General features: G+C 42.0%; 1 protein-coding gene across 1 annotated transcript in view; it reads left to right on the top strand.

Annotated features, from left to right (window-relative positions):
* dock8 (dedicator of cytokinesis 8) overlaps positions 1-13,178 on the top strand; it is a 60,905-nt gene that overhangs the window by 14,812 nt on the left and 32,915 nt on the right. The window contains exons 6-14 of the mRNA XM_019878033.1: positions 3,188-3,397; positions 4,236-4,321; positions 4,769-4,835; positions 9,350-9,499; positions 9,918-9,998; positions 10,563-10,722; positions 10,800-10,936; positions 11,459-11,552; positions 11,652-11,814. Of these exons, the coding sequence (XP_019733592.1) occupies positions 3,188-3,397; positions 4,236-4,321; positions 4,769-4,835; positions 9,350-9,499; positions 9,918-9,998; positions 10,563-10,722; positions 10,800-10,936; positions 11,459-11,552; positions 11,652-11,814 (1,148 nt within the window). The remainder of the gene's footprint in view (positions 1-3,187; positions 3,398-4,235; positions 4,322-4,768; positions 4,836-9,349; positions 9,500-9,917; positions 9,999-10,562; positions 10,723-10,799; positions 10,937-11,458; positions 11,553-11,651; positions 11,815-13,178) is intronic.

Raw genomic sequence — 13,178 nt, 5'->3', positions numbered from 1 at the left:
ATATATGTATATATATATATATGTATATGTAATATGGAATAATAATTAATTACAGTTATATTTAGCACGTTGTTTTTTAATCGCGTCAATCAAAATTTTAATCTCTAACTTTATTGTTTCTGTAGGTGGGCTGCCTTTTTTTAATATCCCTTTAAAACGAAAATAGGGCTTTATCAGCAATTTGTAGATGAGATTAAAATACAGATTAATTAGATCAATTAATGACAGATCATAATTAATTAATCTCACCTTTTTTTAATCTCTTGACAGCACTAATATATAAATAATAATTTTGTTTTTGTTTTTTAACAAAACACTGAGCATTCTTATCAGAAAAACTCAGTGCTGTGTCATATGTAAATAACTCGGTGTGAGGAGGGTTTTTTTTTTAATGTAAATCAGCACGATTGTTATGTAGCAGATGACCCGAAGTGCAGAACAGCTCACACAGACACATTTTCAGAAATAAAGTCCCACTACCACTAATACCAATATTTACTTTTGCTTTTTAGTGTTTAATTTCACATTTGATGGGTGGGAAGGAACTCCAGAAAGCCAACTGTGGTATTTGCGTAGAAGCTAGTCAGCAGCTATCAGCAAGTAAATATTTCATATCATGTCCCCGCAAGCTGCTCAAACTCAGCTGTAAGAGCGATGAGACTTGAGGGAACTTCAGCTTTAGATAATAACCTCTGCCATGCAGGCAAGAAGTTCCACTCTTGACTCATTCATGTCCTTCTACATTGTGTAATCCCCTGACTTGCCTCTCAGTTGTTGTGTCACGCTACTATTGTGTTAGTCACTTCAAATTCTCCATGCGCCCGCCAGGCTTGAACGCGACAACAATTCTAGGTTAATATCCAGCTCAGCTCGCCAATCATGGTCAAACCCTGGGTTGCGGGGAATTGCTGGAGCCTATCCCAGCTGACTTCGGGCGGAACTGGTTGCCAGTCAGTGGCAGGGCACATATAGAGATAAATTACCATTAACACCCACATTCACACTATCTCTGAGTCGGAACCGATCCCACGCTGCCGGCACACAAGTCCGGCGTGTGTAACACTATACCATCAGCGACTCCCTGAGGATTTATATATTTTTTATTTCCGTATGGCTCTACAACGCGTGCGTAGTCAGTGAACTCCAATTTGCTGCCTTTGATTCAAGTTTGTTTGTGAGGAAGCGGGCCTGAATTTTATTTCGAGCAGCATGACAGTCCATACTGATCAAGGCTTGAGAGGGAGACAACACAGAGGAGTGGGGGTAGGGTTTGAAAGAGGACAACACCGCTGTGTCTTTCTGTTGGAGTAGTGAGGCTGGGTAATATGAAAAAAAAAAAAAACATCTTTTTTCTGATCTTAACTAATGTTTGCCCTTGGTTTTATGAAAAAAAATGTAATGACAATAAACATTACTTAAAACAAGTTTGGCTTTTTTTTTCTCTCACTTGGAATTTGCTTTATTTCTCCTGATACCAAACAACTTCAACAGAAATAACAGAAGTAAAGGGCATTTTATTTTACCCGCCCCTGGCGGACCTGACAATTTGGTGGATGAAAGTAAAGGCAATTTTTTGGGCACAGGTAGTGTAACACAATTTTAGTGAATTTGATCAAGATTCTGACAGACAGGCAGACAGATTCTGAGCTCTGTTGATATGTGTGGTGGATGTCAACATGTTTTCAATCATTCAATCAAGGCTTTGTTCACACCCACAACAGCGCAAATGCATTTTTCAGACTGTGAGTGTTTTGCAAAAATACCAAAAGAAAGAAAACCCATGCACACAGTTAGACTGCTCTTTGTGCTCGACTTGCACTGGGTATGAAAATAGGGCCCGTTGTGTTTGCAATTTAAAAAAAAAAAAAAAAAAGCATTTGTATTCACCTCTTACTCTGCCTGCCACTAGCGTCATTTTCTGTCCAGCGATTGACGGGTGGTCCATCAAGGGTGTATGTATCGCACTTCTCAACCTTAAGTTACCTATGAACTGAATAATGAAAACATGGTTCTACACGTTTTAGTGAACTATCTTATTTTAATTACTTCCTAGTTCCCTTTATTGGCCCTCAACTGGGATTGGATGCCAAGTTCCCATTCTCCTTTGTCTGAAATTGCCCAACGCTCGGCCTCTCGGCCTTAGGCAGCGCCAGCCAATCGGAGTCCTCGCCAACCCTTTAACCCACTCTTGTCAGTCCATCTCTGCCAGAGCCGCTTAATCACCCAAACCAAAAAGGCCTTTATTGGAGTTGCCAGCTTCCCATGATCTGCATGCCAGATAGAGTGTGACAGTAAAAGGAAGAACGGGGCGATTGTCCTTCGGCACGTCACAGTCCGTTTTGCTGTCACGGCTTCTAGATCGTGGTGCGATGCACAGACACTTTTTGACAGAGGGAATATGGGATTGATGTGTGACGGGAGCAAAAGAGACAAGGACAGCCCAGGGGCTAGCTAGTATGGCGGGAGGTTCAAAGACAAGAGCAGCATGGCTATGCCTACAGATACTGAGTAATTCAATATGATGACACCATTGCCCTCTTGAGAGATTTCCAACTTGTGTGCAGCGGTTATTAATTGGCATTAAGTCCAATGACCATCAGGACCGACAGCTCGGTGGTTAGTGGTTAGCACATCGACCTCAAAATTGTGTGTTTGAATCCCAGCACGGCCTTCCTGTGGAGAATTTACATGTTCTCCCCATGCTTGTGTGAGTTTGCCCCAGTTTCCATCCAGATTCCTAAAACATGCGTTAGGTCCACGAAGTAATGCAAATGAAACACATGACCGGTTCCGCAAAAGATACAAATATAAATGGGCACATTTTTAAGTAGCATAAGGCGAACAGGCAATGTACTGATGTGATTATTCATTCATAGCAAACACAAACATGTTAAATGTTCAATTTTGGAACTGTTTTTAAAATATACTTTGCCAGAGCTCCTTTGTGTTTATTTGGAGACCACAACCTTTTCACCTTGGCAGAAGTCTGTGCTTCCCTCGGTGCCTTTGGAGTTGCTACTCTCTGCAGTATAAGTACATCCCGCTCATACAGTATCCCATCCCCTCGACATTTTAACACCTCTTTTGTTCCCTCTATTGTCACATTCATCCACATCAGCTCCCCTCCATCCTCTTTCTTTCTTTCAACCTATGACCCTCCCACCCTCTCTTTTTGCCATCTGCCCAGGTCAAGTCTCCAACTCTAGCGAGGTTGAATGATGACTCTGGCCGCACGCTGACCTCCTCCGACTTCAACTTGCGCTGTTTGACTCCAGATCAGAGGGTGGCCGGGCTGCTGGCCTTCAGCAGTCCCGAGGAACTGGACCGCTTCAACCAGGAGAGCCGGCAGGGCAACAGACACCCTGAGGTTTTTGCGCTGTACCCACCCGCTGACGAGGTGAGGCCTTGGCCATTACTTTTAGGGGTGTGCATCTCTCCAATAAAAGTATCAAAACATATTTGGATCCATGGGATGGGATACGATTCAACAATGGATTAATTAATTTGATTTTTAAAATTATTATTTTTTTAAGTGCAATTGAAAATTTTACAATTCCTATTGTTTATATTTATTTATTTGTTTTTGTTTTTTTGTTTTTTGTCAAACCCCTACCAGATTATATACTCATTTGCTATTTTTTATATACTCATTTGCATTCTTTGCCATGCCCCAAGGAAGGAAAGGAAAGGGAAAAAAACAACTGTGCTTCAGTGTAATATAAAGCATTTATTCATCATTGAACGAGTCTAACTTGATTGTTTTTAGTAACACTGTTGCTGCTTTCAAAACTTAACTGCTTTCAAAATGCCGCTTAATTAAGGGAACCGGCGCTGGTATCGATTAGCAAACTCACACAAGGACCACACAAGCAGCCGAGCGGCTTTCCGTACAGCAATGAAAGTTGAATGTGACCACAGTTGCATGTTGACAGATCGAACCAAAATCGTTTATGGCACAGGTGAATGTGGATGTGCGGAACACTGCAGCTGTAATGTTTTATTTCACTTTCAATGACATCATTGATTTATGAGCAAATTAAACACTGGCTGATCCAATCCAAAGTCAAGCTGTAATGCATGTCGTAGACTGTGCCAAAGTGTCAAACAAATTACCTCTTGTTGCTAAATAAAGTGGTATTTTTCTTACCTAAAGACACACATTTAGCAACGGAATCCGTCTAACTCCTGCTCTTTCTTGCATACTTTCCAAAAGTAATACTTCTCTCGTGTTCCAGGAAGACGCTGTGGAGATCCGACCCGTCCCCGACTGCCCCAAAGAACACACTGGAGACCGCATCCTGATCCGATGCCAGGCCATCAAGTATGTTGAACATTTCTGGATGACTTCAGCAGCAGATGGTTGTATTAATAGGAAAACTAAGGCCTTTTTTTAACTCATGCATTGCACATTCTTGGATGTTGTGTCCATTTGTGGGTCCAGGCAGAATACTTGGCGGCTGTTGCATCCGCCCCCCCCTCCCCACACTAATTTACAGCATCTCCTCACTCTCTCAAAGCATTTAAAAACACACAAACACAACCTTGTCCTCCTTATAACCCACTGACGTGACAGATGTTTGTATTTCCTGAATTCATCCCCTCATTTCACATCACAAAGTGATTCCAGATACAACAAAGACTCAAAGCAGTCACACAGAGCAGGGAGAAGTAGAATAGAAATACGATACGAGAAAAGCACCAGGCGAAACATGAATTAAATATCAGCACGTTCCAGCGCTGGAGTCATTTCTGAATGATTTCTTTTTAGGTTCGAGATTGACATCGAGCCCATATTTGCCACCATGGCCTTGTATGACCTGAAAGAGAAAAAAAAGGTAAGCAAAGTGACTCGAAACAATCACCATGACCTTGAGCAGACAATGCTTCAAGACACATCACAACAAACCAAGAAGCCAAAGACAAAGTCAAACGCACTTTGAGGTAGTGGTCTCGTTAGATCTTGCTTGATATCATTATTAGCATCATTAGAATTTTTATCCCATTTTCCACTTACATAGGCGGAGCTCACACTTATTTTAATATTGAGTGATGTTGTTATTACCACCTCCACACCCCACCCCCGATGTATTATTGCGTGCCATGTGTCTCCTGATTTTCTGCATGTCTTTAGGCACTCAAGTCAGTCAGGGATCAGTGTAATCTACAACATGTTTTGCCTCTATCACTACTAATACTGTGCAGTTTTTTTTTCCCACCAACCGGCTACTTTGAGCCATGGCTGTTTGCATGATTTGGAGGATGGATTTCGCCGGGAGGTTTTGTGGGTGAAGAGGCTGGAAGGATTTAGCTTGTGCTTCAGAGCTGGTGGAGACAGTGTGATGGGGTTTTATGCCAGTGGCCTTGCCCTCTTCTGACCGCGCTGTCAAGTAGAACTGATGCTGATGACTCTGATTTTGGCTGATGGGTAGTACAGGGCACAAAAGCAGTGATATGTAATAACTGGACCTAAAAATAACTATTTTTATTCTACACTTGCTTGTAATGAGGAGACCGGCCATTCAAGCCTCTGTTCTTGTATTAGCGTTCCTGTTCAGAGTTATGTGGAGCACTTTGACAAATTTTGTTTTACTGTACACCTGTGATCTATCATTTTGGTGGTAGCAACAACTCCTCCCCTGGTTGGTGTTAGCATTAGCACTAGTGCTAACATTACTGTCACGCGCTCATAATTAGACTTCTATAAACTGGAAATTGGTGGAACATCCAGGACAGAGCATCTTGCTAATATTACAATTCAGTGTTGTGTACAGTGCTTGTAGAAACTTTGCCTCGTATATAAACTTATGTAATAGTCTATAATATTGGTGGACAAGCAAGGATAGCTCTCATGTTAGGATTAGCACAGATGCTAACTTGACTGTGTATGCTAGTACATCAAAGTTTGTCACACTAAAAAGAAAGTGTTTTATAATAACGGTGCACCAGCCCGAAACCTTATGTCAGTAGTATTGATGCTTGCGTTACCATTCAGACTTCTGTGCAACGCTTGTAAAACCTTTTTTCGCATGCTAAAACTAAGTGGTCTATAATGTTGATGGACCAGCCAGGATATCTCTCACATTAGCATTAGTATTGGTAGTAGCGTTACAGTATATTTGTATGCAGCACTGTACAATTTATTTATTGATTTATTTATTTCGGCTTGGAAATTCACTCTGACACCTATACACAACTCTGAGAGTGATTGTTTTCGGACAGGTAAAGTGCATTCCGCACCCTTTGATTTACGAATGCTGCCAGCATTGTGCACTGTGTCTCCAGTCGGAGGCGTCTAGTGTACGCACGAGCAGTCCGTTTTTCAATTTGAGCAACACTCTGAGTTACCGAATGGTCGGAGTGAAACATTGCATGCTCCGAGCACATTTCCGAATTCGCCCTTTGTCACGCATGAAAACTCTACACCACAGGTGTCGAAGTCCGGTCCTCGAGGGCCGGTGTCCTGCATGTTTTCCATCCCTCCCTGCTGCAACACACCTGATTCAAATGATCAGGATCACTATCAGGCTCCGATAGCGCTTGCTGATGAACTGATCATTTGGATCAGGTGTGTTGCAGCAGGGAGGGATGGAAAACATGCAGGACACCGGCCCTCGAGGACCGGACTTCGACACCTGTGCTCTACACTATGAATGGACCAATATGGCCATCCATCATTTTGGGTTGGCAATAGCTTACTTACTGTAGGCTCTCTTAACTGGTGAATGCAATGTTACAGTTACTGTTAAGGAGCTATGAAATTGTGCATGAGAGAAACGGTTACACTTTTGCAGAACATTTTTTTCCTGACCCATTTAGTGTTCCGCTTTCCTGTTGCCTTACTGCTCTTGTTTTTCCCCTCCAGACTACGACATCCCTCGACTGTATGTCACATTTTCTTCTGCTTTTATGCTGTCTGTTTGTCGTTTCCTCGCATCCGTACCTCTTGTTTGCCTTGTAAGATTTCTTGCGCTCGTGTTTGTTTTTTTGTTTTTTTTTTAGCTCACAGTGGTTTTGTTGCTGTTTGGCATCTGAGAAATTGGCAACAGATGTTCACATCATTCCGCATAATTCTCTCCTTATTAATCATGGGTCTCTGGTGTGTTCGTCGTGCTAAGTGGACGTACAGTGCTTGACCCAACAAGTGGCCTACAAAGTGCAACAGGAGAACCGCAAATATTGAAAAATTTGGAACATGATCCAATTTGTTCGAATGTTGAAACATTTTTCGCCCCACAGGAAATAATAGAAGGCAGCATGGGGGGCTAGTGGTGGTTAGTTAGCATAACTGCTTCATAGTGCCGAGGTTCTGGGTTTGGATCTCTGCTTCCTGTGCCGAATTTGCATGTTCTCCCGGCTTTCTCACACATTTCAAGAACATGTATGTTCATTGAAGACTCAAAATTGTGCATAGGTTTGAATGTGAATGTGAGTGTGCATGGTTGTTTGGCCGTATGTGCTTTATGTCATCTGGACAGCGAACCTAATGAGAACATGCTCTGTGGAAATTGGATTGATTTTACGATTTATAATTGATTGAGTGATTGATTGATTATATGTATCCAATTATTTTATAAAACATTTTTTTTAACTATGACTAAAGAACTTGGAGAAAAGGATTGGCCAGGCAGTGAAGAAAGGAAGGCAGAGAAGTAATTTCAAGCAAATAAAGAAGGAATGCAACATGAAAAGCAGGTCTGAGGGAAGGAAAGAAGGTAGGCAAAGAAGGCAGAATGCACGTTAAAGCAAAGCAAACAAAGATGCAAAATCAAGTCTCATGAAAGGAAGGAAGAGAGGGTGAAGGAAAAAAGGCAGACTGGAAGATAGGAGTGAAGGAAGTAAAATAAATCACGTTTGGTGTGGAAGGAAGGAGGTAGAAGAAAAAAAAGATTATTGGATGCATGAATAAAAAGCGGGTCTGAGGGAAGGATGTCAGGAAGCAACAGACGCCAGGAAAAAAAAAAGCAGTTCTGAGATGAAGAAAGACAGGAGAGATGTTGAAAAACAAGGATCGAATTTGGGAACAAAGAAATAAAGGCAAAAAAGCCGGGTCTTGCAACAGAGGAATGCAAGTAAGAATGCAAAAATAAAAAGCACAATTCTGAGGCAAGTTGAGTTCAGGAAAAAGGGAGGTCAGACATACTGGAGCACTGTTGACAATGTAAATACCCGAGGGGCCAGATTTAAAAAAGGAGGAGGCCGGTAAGGCGGACTTCTTCACACGTGAATATGTTTGTCATTAACCGTGAGGCCACAACTCAAGCGCCGCTCTTGTTGACGCCTTTGTTCCGCTTCGCAGAAGATCGATGCTGACGACTCCATGACCACACCCCTCGCGTCTGTTGCATTTGGCTTCCTGTAACATGACCTGTTATCAACACGAGGTTTTCATCTGCACATAGAGTGACAAAACCAAGCGTGTCACAGGATTCATGGATACGATTTGACATCTGGTGCTTTTTTTGGAGGGGGGGGGAGGCAACCACCAAATCTGCTGCGGTGCTCTGTGTGGCCGGCCCTCTTGGAAAGAAGCCCAGTGAGGGGAAAAGCCGAGCATCACAGCCATCACATGACCGGCACATGTGGCTTTGTTCATAGCCTGAGGTCGTGATGATAATACTGCAGCGGTTTATGCTGGAAGCATAGTCACAAAACCAGCTTACAGTATTTTTGCCGGTGTTGTTCATTTTTGAGGAGCAGCACACACATGACAAATCTAAATTGTATGTTTGTGACATTTGTCTTCCTGCAATGTCAACATGGTCCAAGGATAGGCTCTATTTCTGGAGCTGTCCCATCAGCTCAATAAATTGGCGTGACGTCTTCGGACGGGTGCTTGACCTTATTTGCAGATTGGTGTCATCAGACAATGTGGCGTAGTCATCGAGCACCATGAAAATTAAGTACGAGTTGACACACGATCAGGGCAAAATTACCAAATAGCAAATGTGTTTATCTCTTTCCGCACTTTCAGGGGGAGCTTAGCTAAGATTCAAGACTTTTTCCTAGCTTTGGTATGTTTTGGCTTGACACTCTGGTTCTGGTTTTAAATTTTGGCTCTGGCCTTCCTTTGTGGAGTTGACATCTTCTCTGGGTTTTCTCCGGCATTAATAAAACATTCATTTTAGTCAGGACTGGTCAATGTGGGCCTAAAATACAATCTCAAATTTTGAAACGATTGCCCCCCCCCCACCCCCACCCCCAGTCCATTACCAAGGTCAACTGGGGTACCGTAGCTTCCAAGTCACCCAAAAGTCTAATGAGCTCTATGGCTGTAGAAAACTGGTCACTCTCTGCGCTCTTATTTGAGGGTGAAATGATGCTCAACACCAGTCTATCCTCTTATTTTCAGATTTCCGAGAACTTCTACTGTGACCTGAACACTGAGCAGTTAAAAGGCTTCCTGCGATCGCACACTCCTCACGTTGATCCCTCCTCACTGGCCCGGTCGGCCATCTTCTCCATCACCTACCCTTCGCCCGACATCTATCTGGTCATCAAGGTGAAATTGGGATCCATTAATAGTGGTTATGTGACTTTTTACAGCACAATCTAAAAAAAAAAAAAATTCTAATCTCTTCAAGTACCAGTATCATGACAACATTAAACTCATAAGATAATAAAACCTTTAGTAGTCTCGCAATGGAGAAATTCCCAATTCACAGCAGCAAAGTTATGAAAGGAAGAAGTAGAAGAACAAAATATAGGAGCTGCTGGAAAGGCAGCCTTGCATCCTCTGTTTTTTTTTAAGGAAGAAAATGTCCTTCCTTGATGATAATATGTAAAATGTATTGTACATAAGTTAAATAAGAACTGTACTGAAATAAATCTTTGAAAATAAACTTTGCTGTTTTAGCCACTGTAACATTATAAACAGGTCGGAAATGTAATTAATTATCTCTATGTACTTTTTGTTCCAGATTGAAAAGGTTCTCCAGCAAGGGGAGATCGGCGACTGCGCGGAGCCTTACATGACGATGAGGGATTGTGAATCGTCAAAGGTAACGTAAGCTGTCCGAATACGCTAAAATTGTTGAAATGGTAAATATTAAATGCTATACACTTACTCGGGATGGCCATAAAAATAGATTGAGAAATGGAAGAAACTGTTGAACTCATTTGCTGTTGAAAAGAAGTCAAATCAATCATACCCATGCAGAGCTGCACTATAACACAACCACTAAGGGCATTGGGCAAGACGTTTATACTGCATATAAATGTTAAATATGTTACAGAAAGGATGGTCACCATATTTGTCGGACCATTAGGCACACCGTATCATTCGGCGCAATATCAATAAACGGGTCTATTTTAATACATTACATTCAGAAGGTGAACTGAGTTATAAAGCACGTTATCTGTGTAAAACATTGTATGTTCATTGTAATTGTACCGTATGTTTATTTGATAAGTTTAGTAGGTCCAGACGGGAAATGGTTAACGCCGCGTGCCTCGCTTTTTTTTTTGCGCGCTGCGCAACTACTCAGGGATTGTTTCGAGCAGAGAAAATGAGGAGATCCTCCGAATATGTCACATTTGAAGAATTTGTGCTTGTGTCCTTGCAGAACAAGGACAAGCTGGAGAAACTGCGTGGCCAAGCCGAGGCCTTCTGCCACAGGCTGGGTTGCTACCGCATGCCCTTTGCCTGGGCCACCGTCAACATCATGGAAGTCGTCAGCACTGTCGCCATTGACCGCGACATCACCGACTCTGACAGCGTAAAAGGTGTGCGCCACACCCCCTCCCTTATTTGGCTGTTTTCATTTGACCTCGATGATTTTTTTTTTTTTTTTTTCCATCAGGGAAATCCAGCAGCATAGATCGTAAAGTGCAGATGCCCCGGAGAAACTCAGAACGTTTCAGCACTTTCGACGAGCAGCCGTGTAACATCTCTGCTTTCAAGCCTGCCACTATCACCATCAGCACCATCTTCAAACAGGTCAGGCTTCCGAAAAAAAAAAAGGCCTTTTTTGCTCCGCTGAGATGCAACATGTCCTGTAAAAAAAGATTGTTAACCTTCCAAATACATTCCTTTCAACACATAACAATGTTTGGCATCCACGTCAAGCAACTGCAAAAACAATTCAAGCTATTCAACCTCGGAAGGGAGTTTAAATGCTTTTATAATAAAGTCGTAAGTCCCCGTTCTCTTGTATTTTCAGAATTCCCTCTTTTTGAAAAAAAGCATACAGATATATTAAAACTACAGAAATAAATGTATATTTAAAAATGTCCTTCCATCCATTTTCTGGAGCGTATTAGGATCACGGGTGAGTCCAATCCATGTCCTGGATGATTCACCAATGGTACAGACAATGACAAGTTGGTAGTATTAGGTAGCTGTGGTAATTTTAGTCTACTACATGATAATGAAGCTGGCATTCTAGTATTAGTTGTAGAAGTGTAGTCGTGATAGTGTCGCACATTACATCATTAAAGTCGTTTTTTTTTTCTGCTTCAGGAAGGGGATCGTTTGAGTGACGAGGACTTGCTCAAATTCCTGTATGATATCAAGAAAACATCCACTCCACAGAGACGAATCAAGACAATATCAGGTTCCCCCTTGTCATGTTTAAGAAAAAAAAAATGTTCAGTTGGGTTTTATGGTGAAATGCTGCAGAACCAACAGTAGCATTCACGTCTTGTCGCTTCAGGCTCCATAAAGCTGGACATGTCTCCACTGCACGACTTACCTCAGGCTTGTTTGTCCACCGAGCTCATCCCCCTCATTCCCGTGGCGGAGAAGAATATTCGACATGTCAAAGAAGTGCTGGAGTTTCCCTCCAGTGAGGTTTACGTGCCTCATAACATTTACAGGTAAGCCTCAGTGACACCTGTAAAACACTCCGATAGCGTATACTCGAAGTCAGTGGTCCCCAAAAACCGGTCCGTGGACCAGTACCGGGCCTCGGCCCATTTGGGACCGGGCCCCACAGAGACAGACCTGCGACTCGAGCCATTTGGAGTCCCCCTTCTAACTTTGGTTTGCTAGTTGAAATAAACAGAATCCTCCAATAAATGCAAGAAGAAGCAGTAGACAGAAAGTAATCGGAACAAATTGGCCAAACGGACAGCTAAAAGCGCAGCTCCTGGGCAGCCATGACTTCCAAAGATGAAGCGATTTTAACAGAATCCTCCAATAAATGCAAGAAGAAGCAGTAGACAGAAAGTAATCGGAACAAATTGGCCAAACGGACAGCTAAAAGCGCAGCTCCTGGGCAGCCATGACTTCCGAAGATGAAGCGATTTTGACCAGAGAAGTTCCTCCCTTGGCGATATCGCCAGAGCAACGTAGAGGAGGAATCTGTTGTGCGTGCTATGCAGTCAAAAACAAGGCAATACAAGAAACCGGTTGATTCATTTGAACACGTGGCAAAAATGCGAGCGGGGTTTGAACAGCCTGCCCATGTAAACATTAGCAGTTTAGTCGCTAATAACTAGCCCGCAGCCACCGGATAGAAGCAGCAATCAATCGTGTCATCTTTTCATCAGACCCATTTGCAAGTAGCAATGATGCTAACGCCCTATGTAGCATCATAATTTAAAAAAACATTATTATAATTACATTATGATTTCTAATTGGTCCATTTCTTAATAGTTCACTGTGTTATTATATTTTCTTCTACATTTGTTGTGCCATAGAATAACACTGTTTGAAATGAATGAATGTTAATAAAATGTTGCATTACTCTATAATTATCTTTGTTGTCAGTAGCTGTGCTTGCAAACTGGCAATTTAAAAAGATGAAAAAAAATGTTTGCCGGTCCGCAAACACAAAAAAAGGTTGGGGCCCACTGCTCTAAGTAAGATGTGTGAGAGCGTTGAAAGTATGGTTGTAAAACGCAGAAATTGGAAATACAAATATGGTTTTGTAAGGAGAAAAAGAAAATAGCCTGAGGTTCAAACAGGCCTTCTTGTTCAAACAGAAACTGTTCTTTTTTTTCCCTCCAACAAGCCTCAGGCAACGAAAACAGTCATGCTGCACTCATTAGTCTCAAGAGGTGGTGTCGCTCATTGCATTGTACTGGATTCCGCATTTTTATTTTAAAGGCGGCATTATGGAAAGTTGACTTCAATTTTTAAAAAAATATTTTATACAAATCGTGAAGATAAGCGGTTTGGATAATGGCCCCTTATTTGGCTTTTTTCTTTTTCCCTCGAGGATTTTTTTTTTTTTTTT

This window comes from Hippocampus comes, unplaced genomic scaffold (genome assembly GCF_001891065.2).
Source record: "Hippocampus comes isolate QL1 unplaced genomic scaffold, H_comes_QL1_v1.1 scaffold13, whole genome shotgun sequence".
Lineage (NCBI taxonomy): Eukaryota > Metazoa > Chordata > Actinopteri > Syngnathiformes > Syngnathidae > Hippocampus > Hippocampus comes.
Note: the sequence above shows the minus strand (reverse complement) of the source record. Positions and strands in the feature narration are given on the sequence as shown.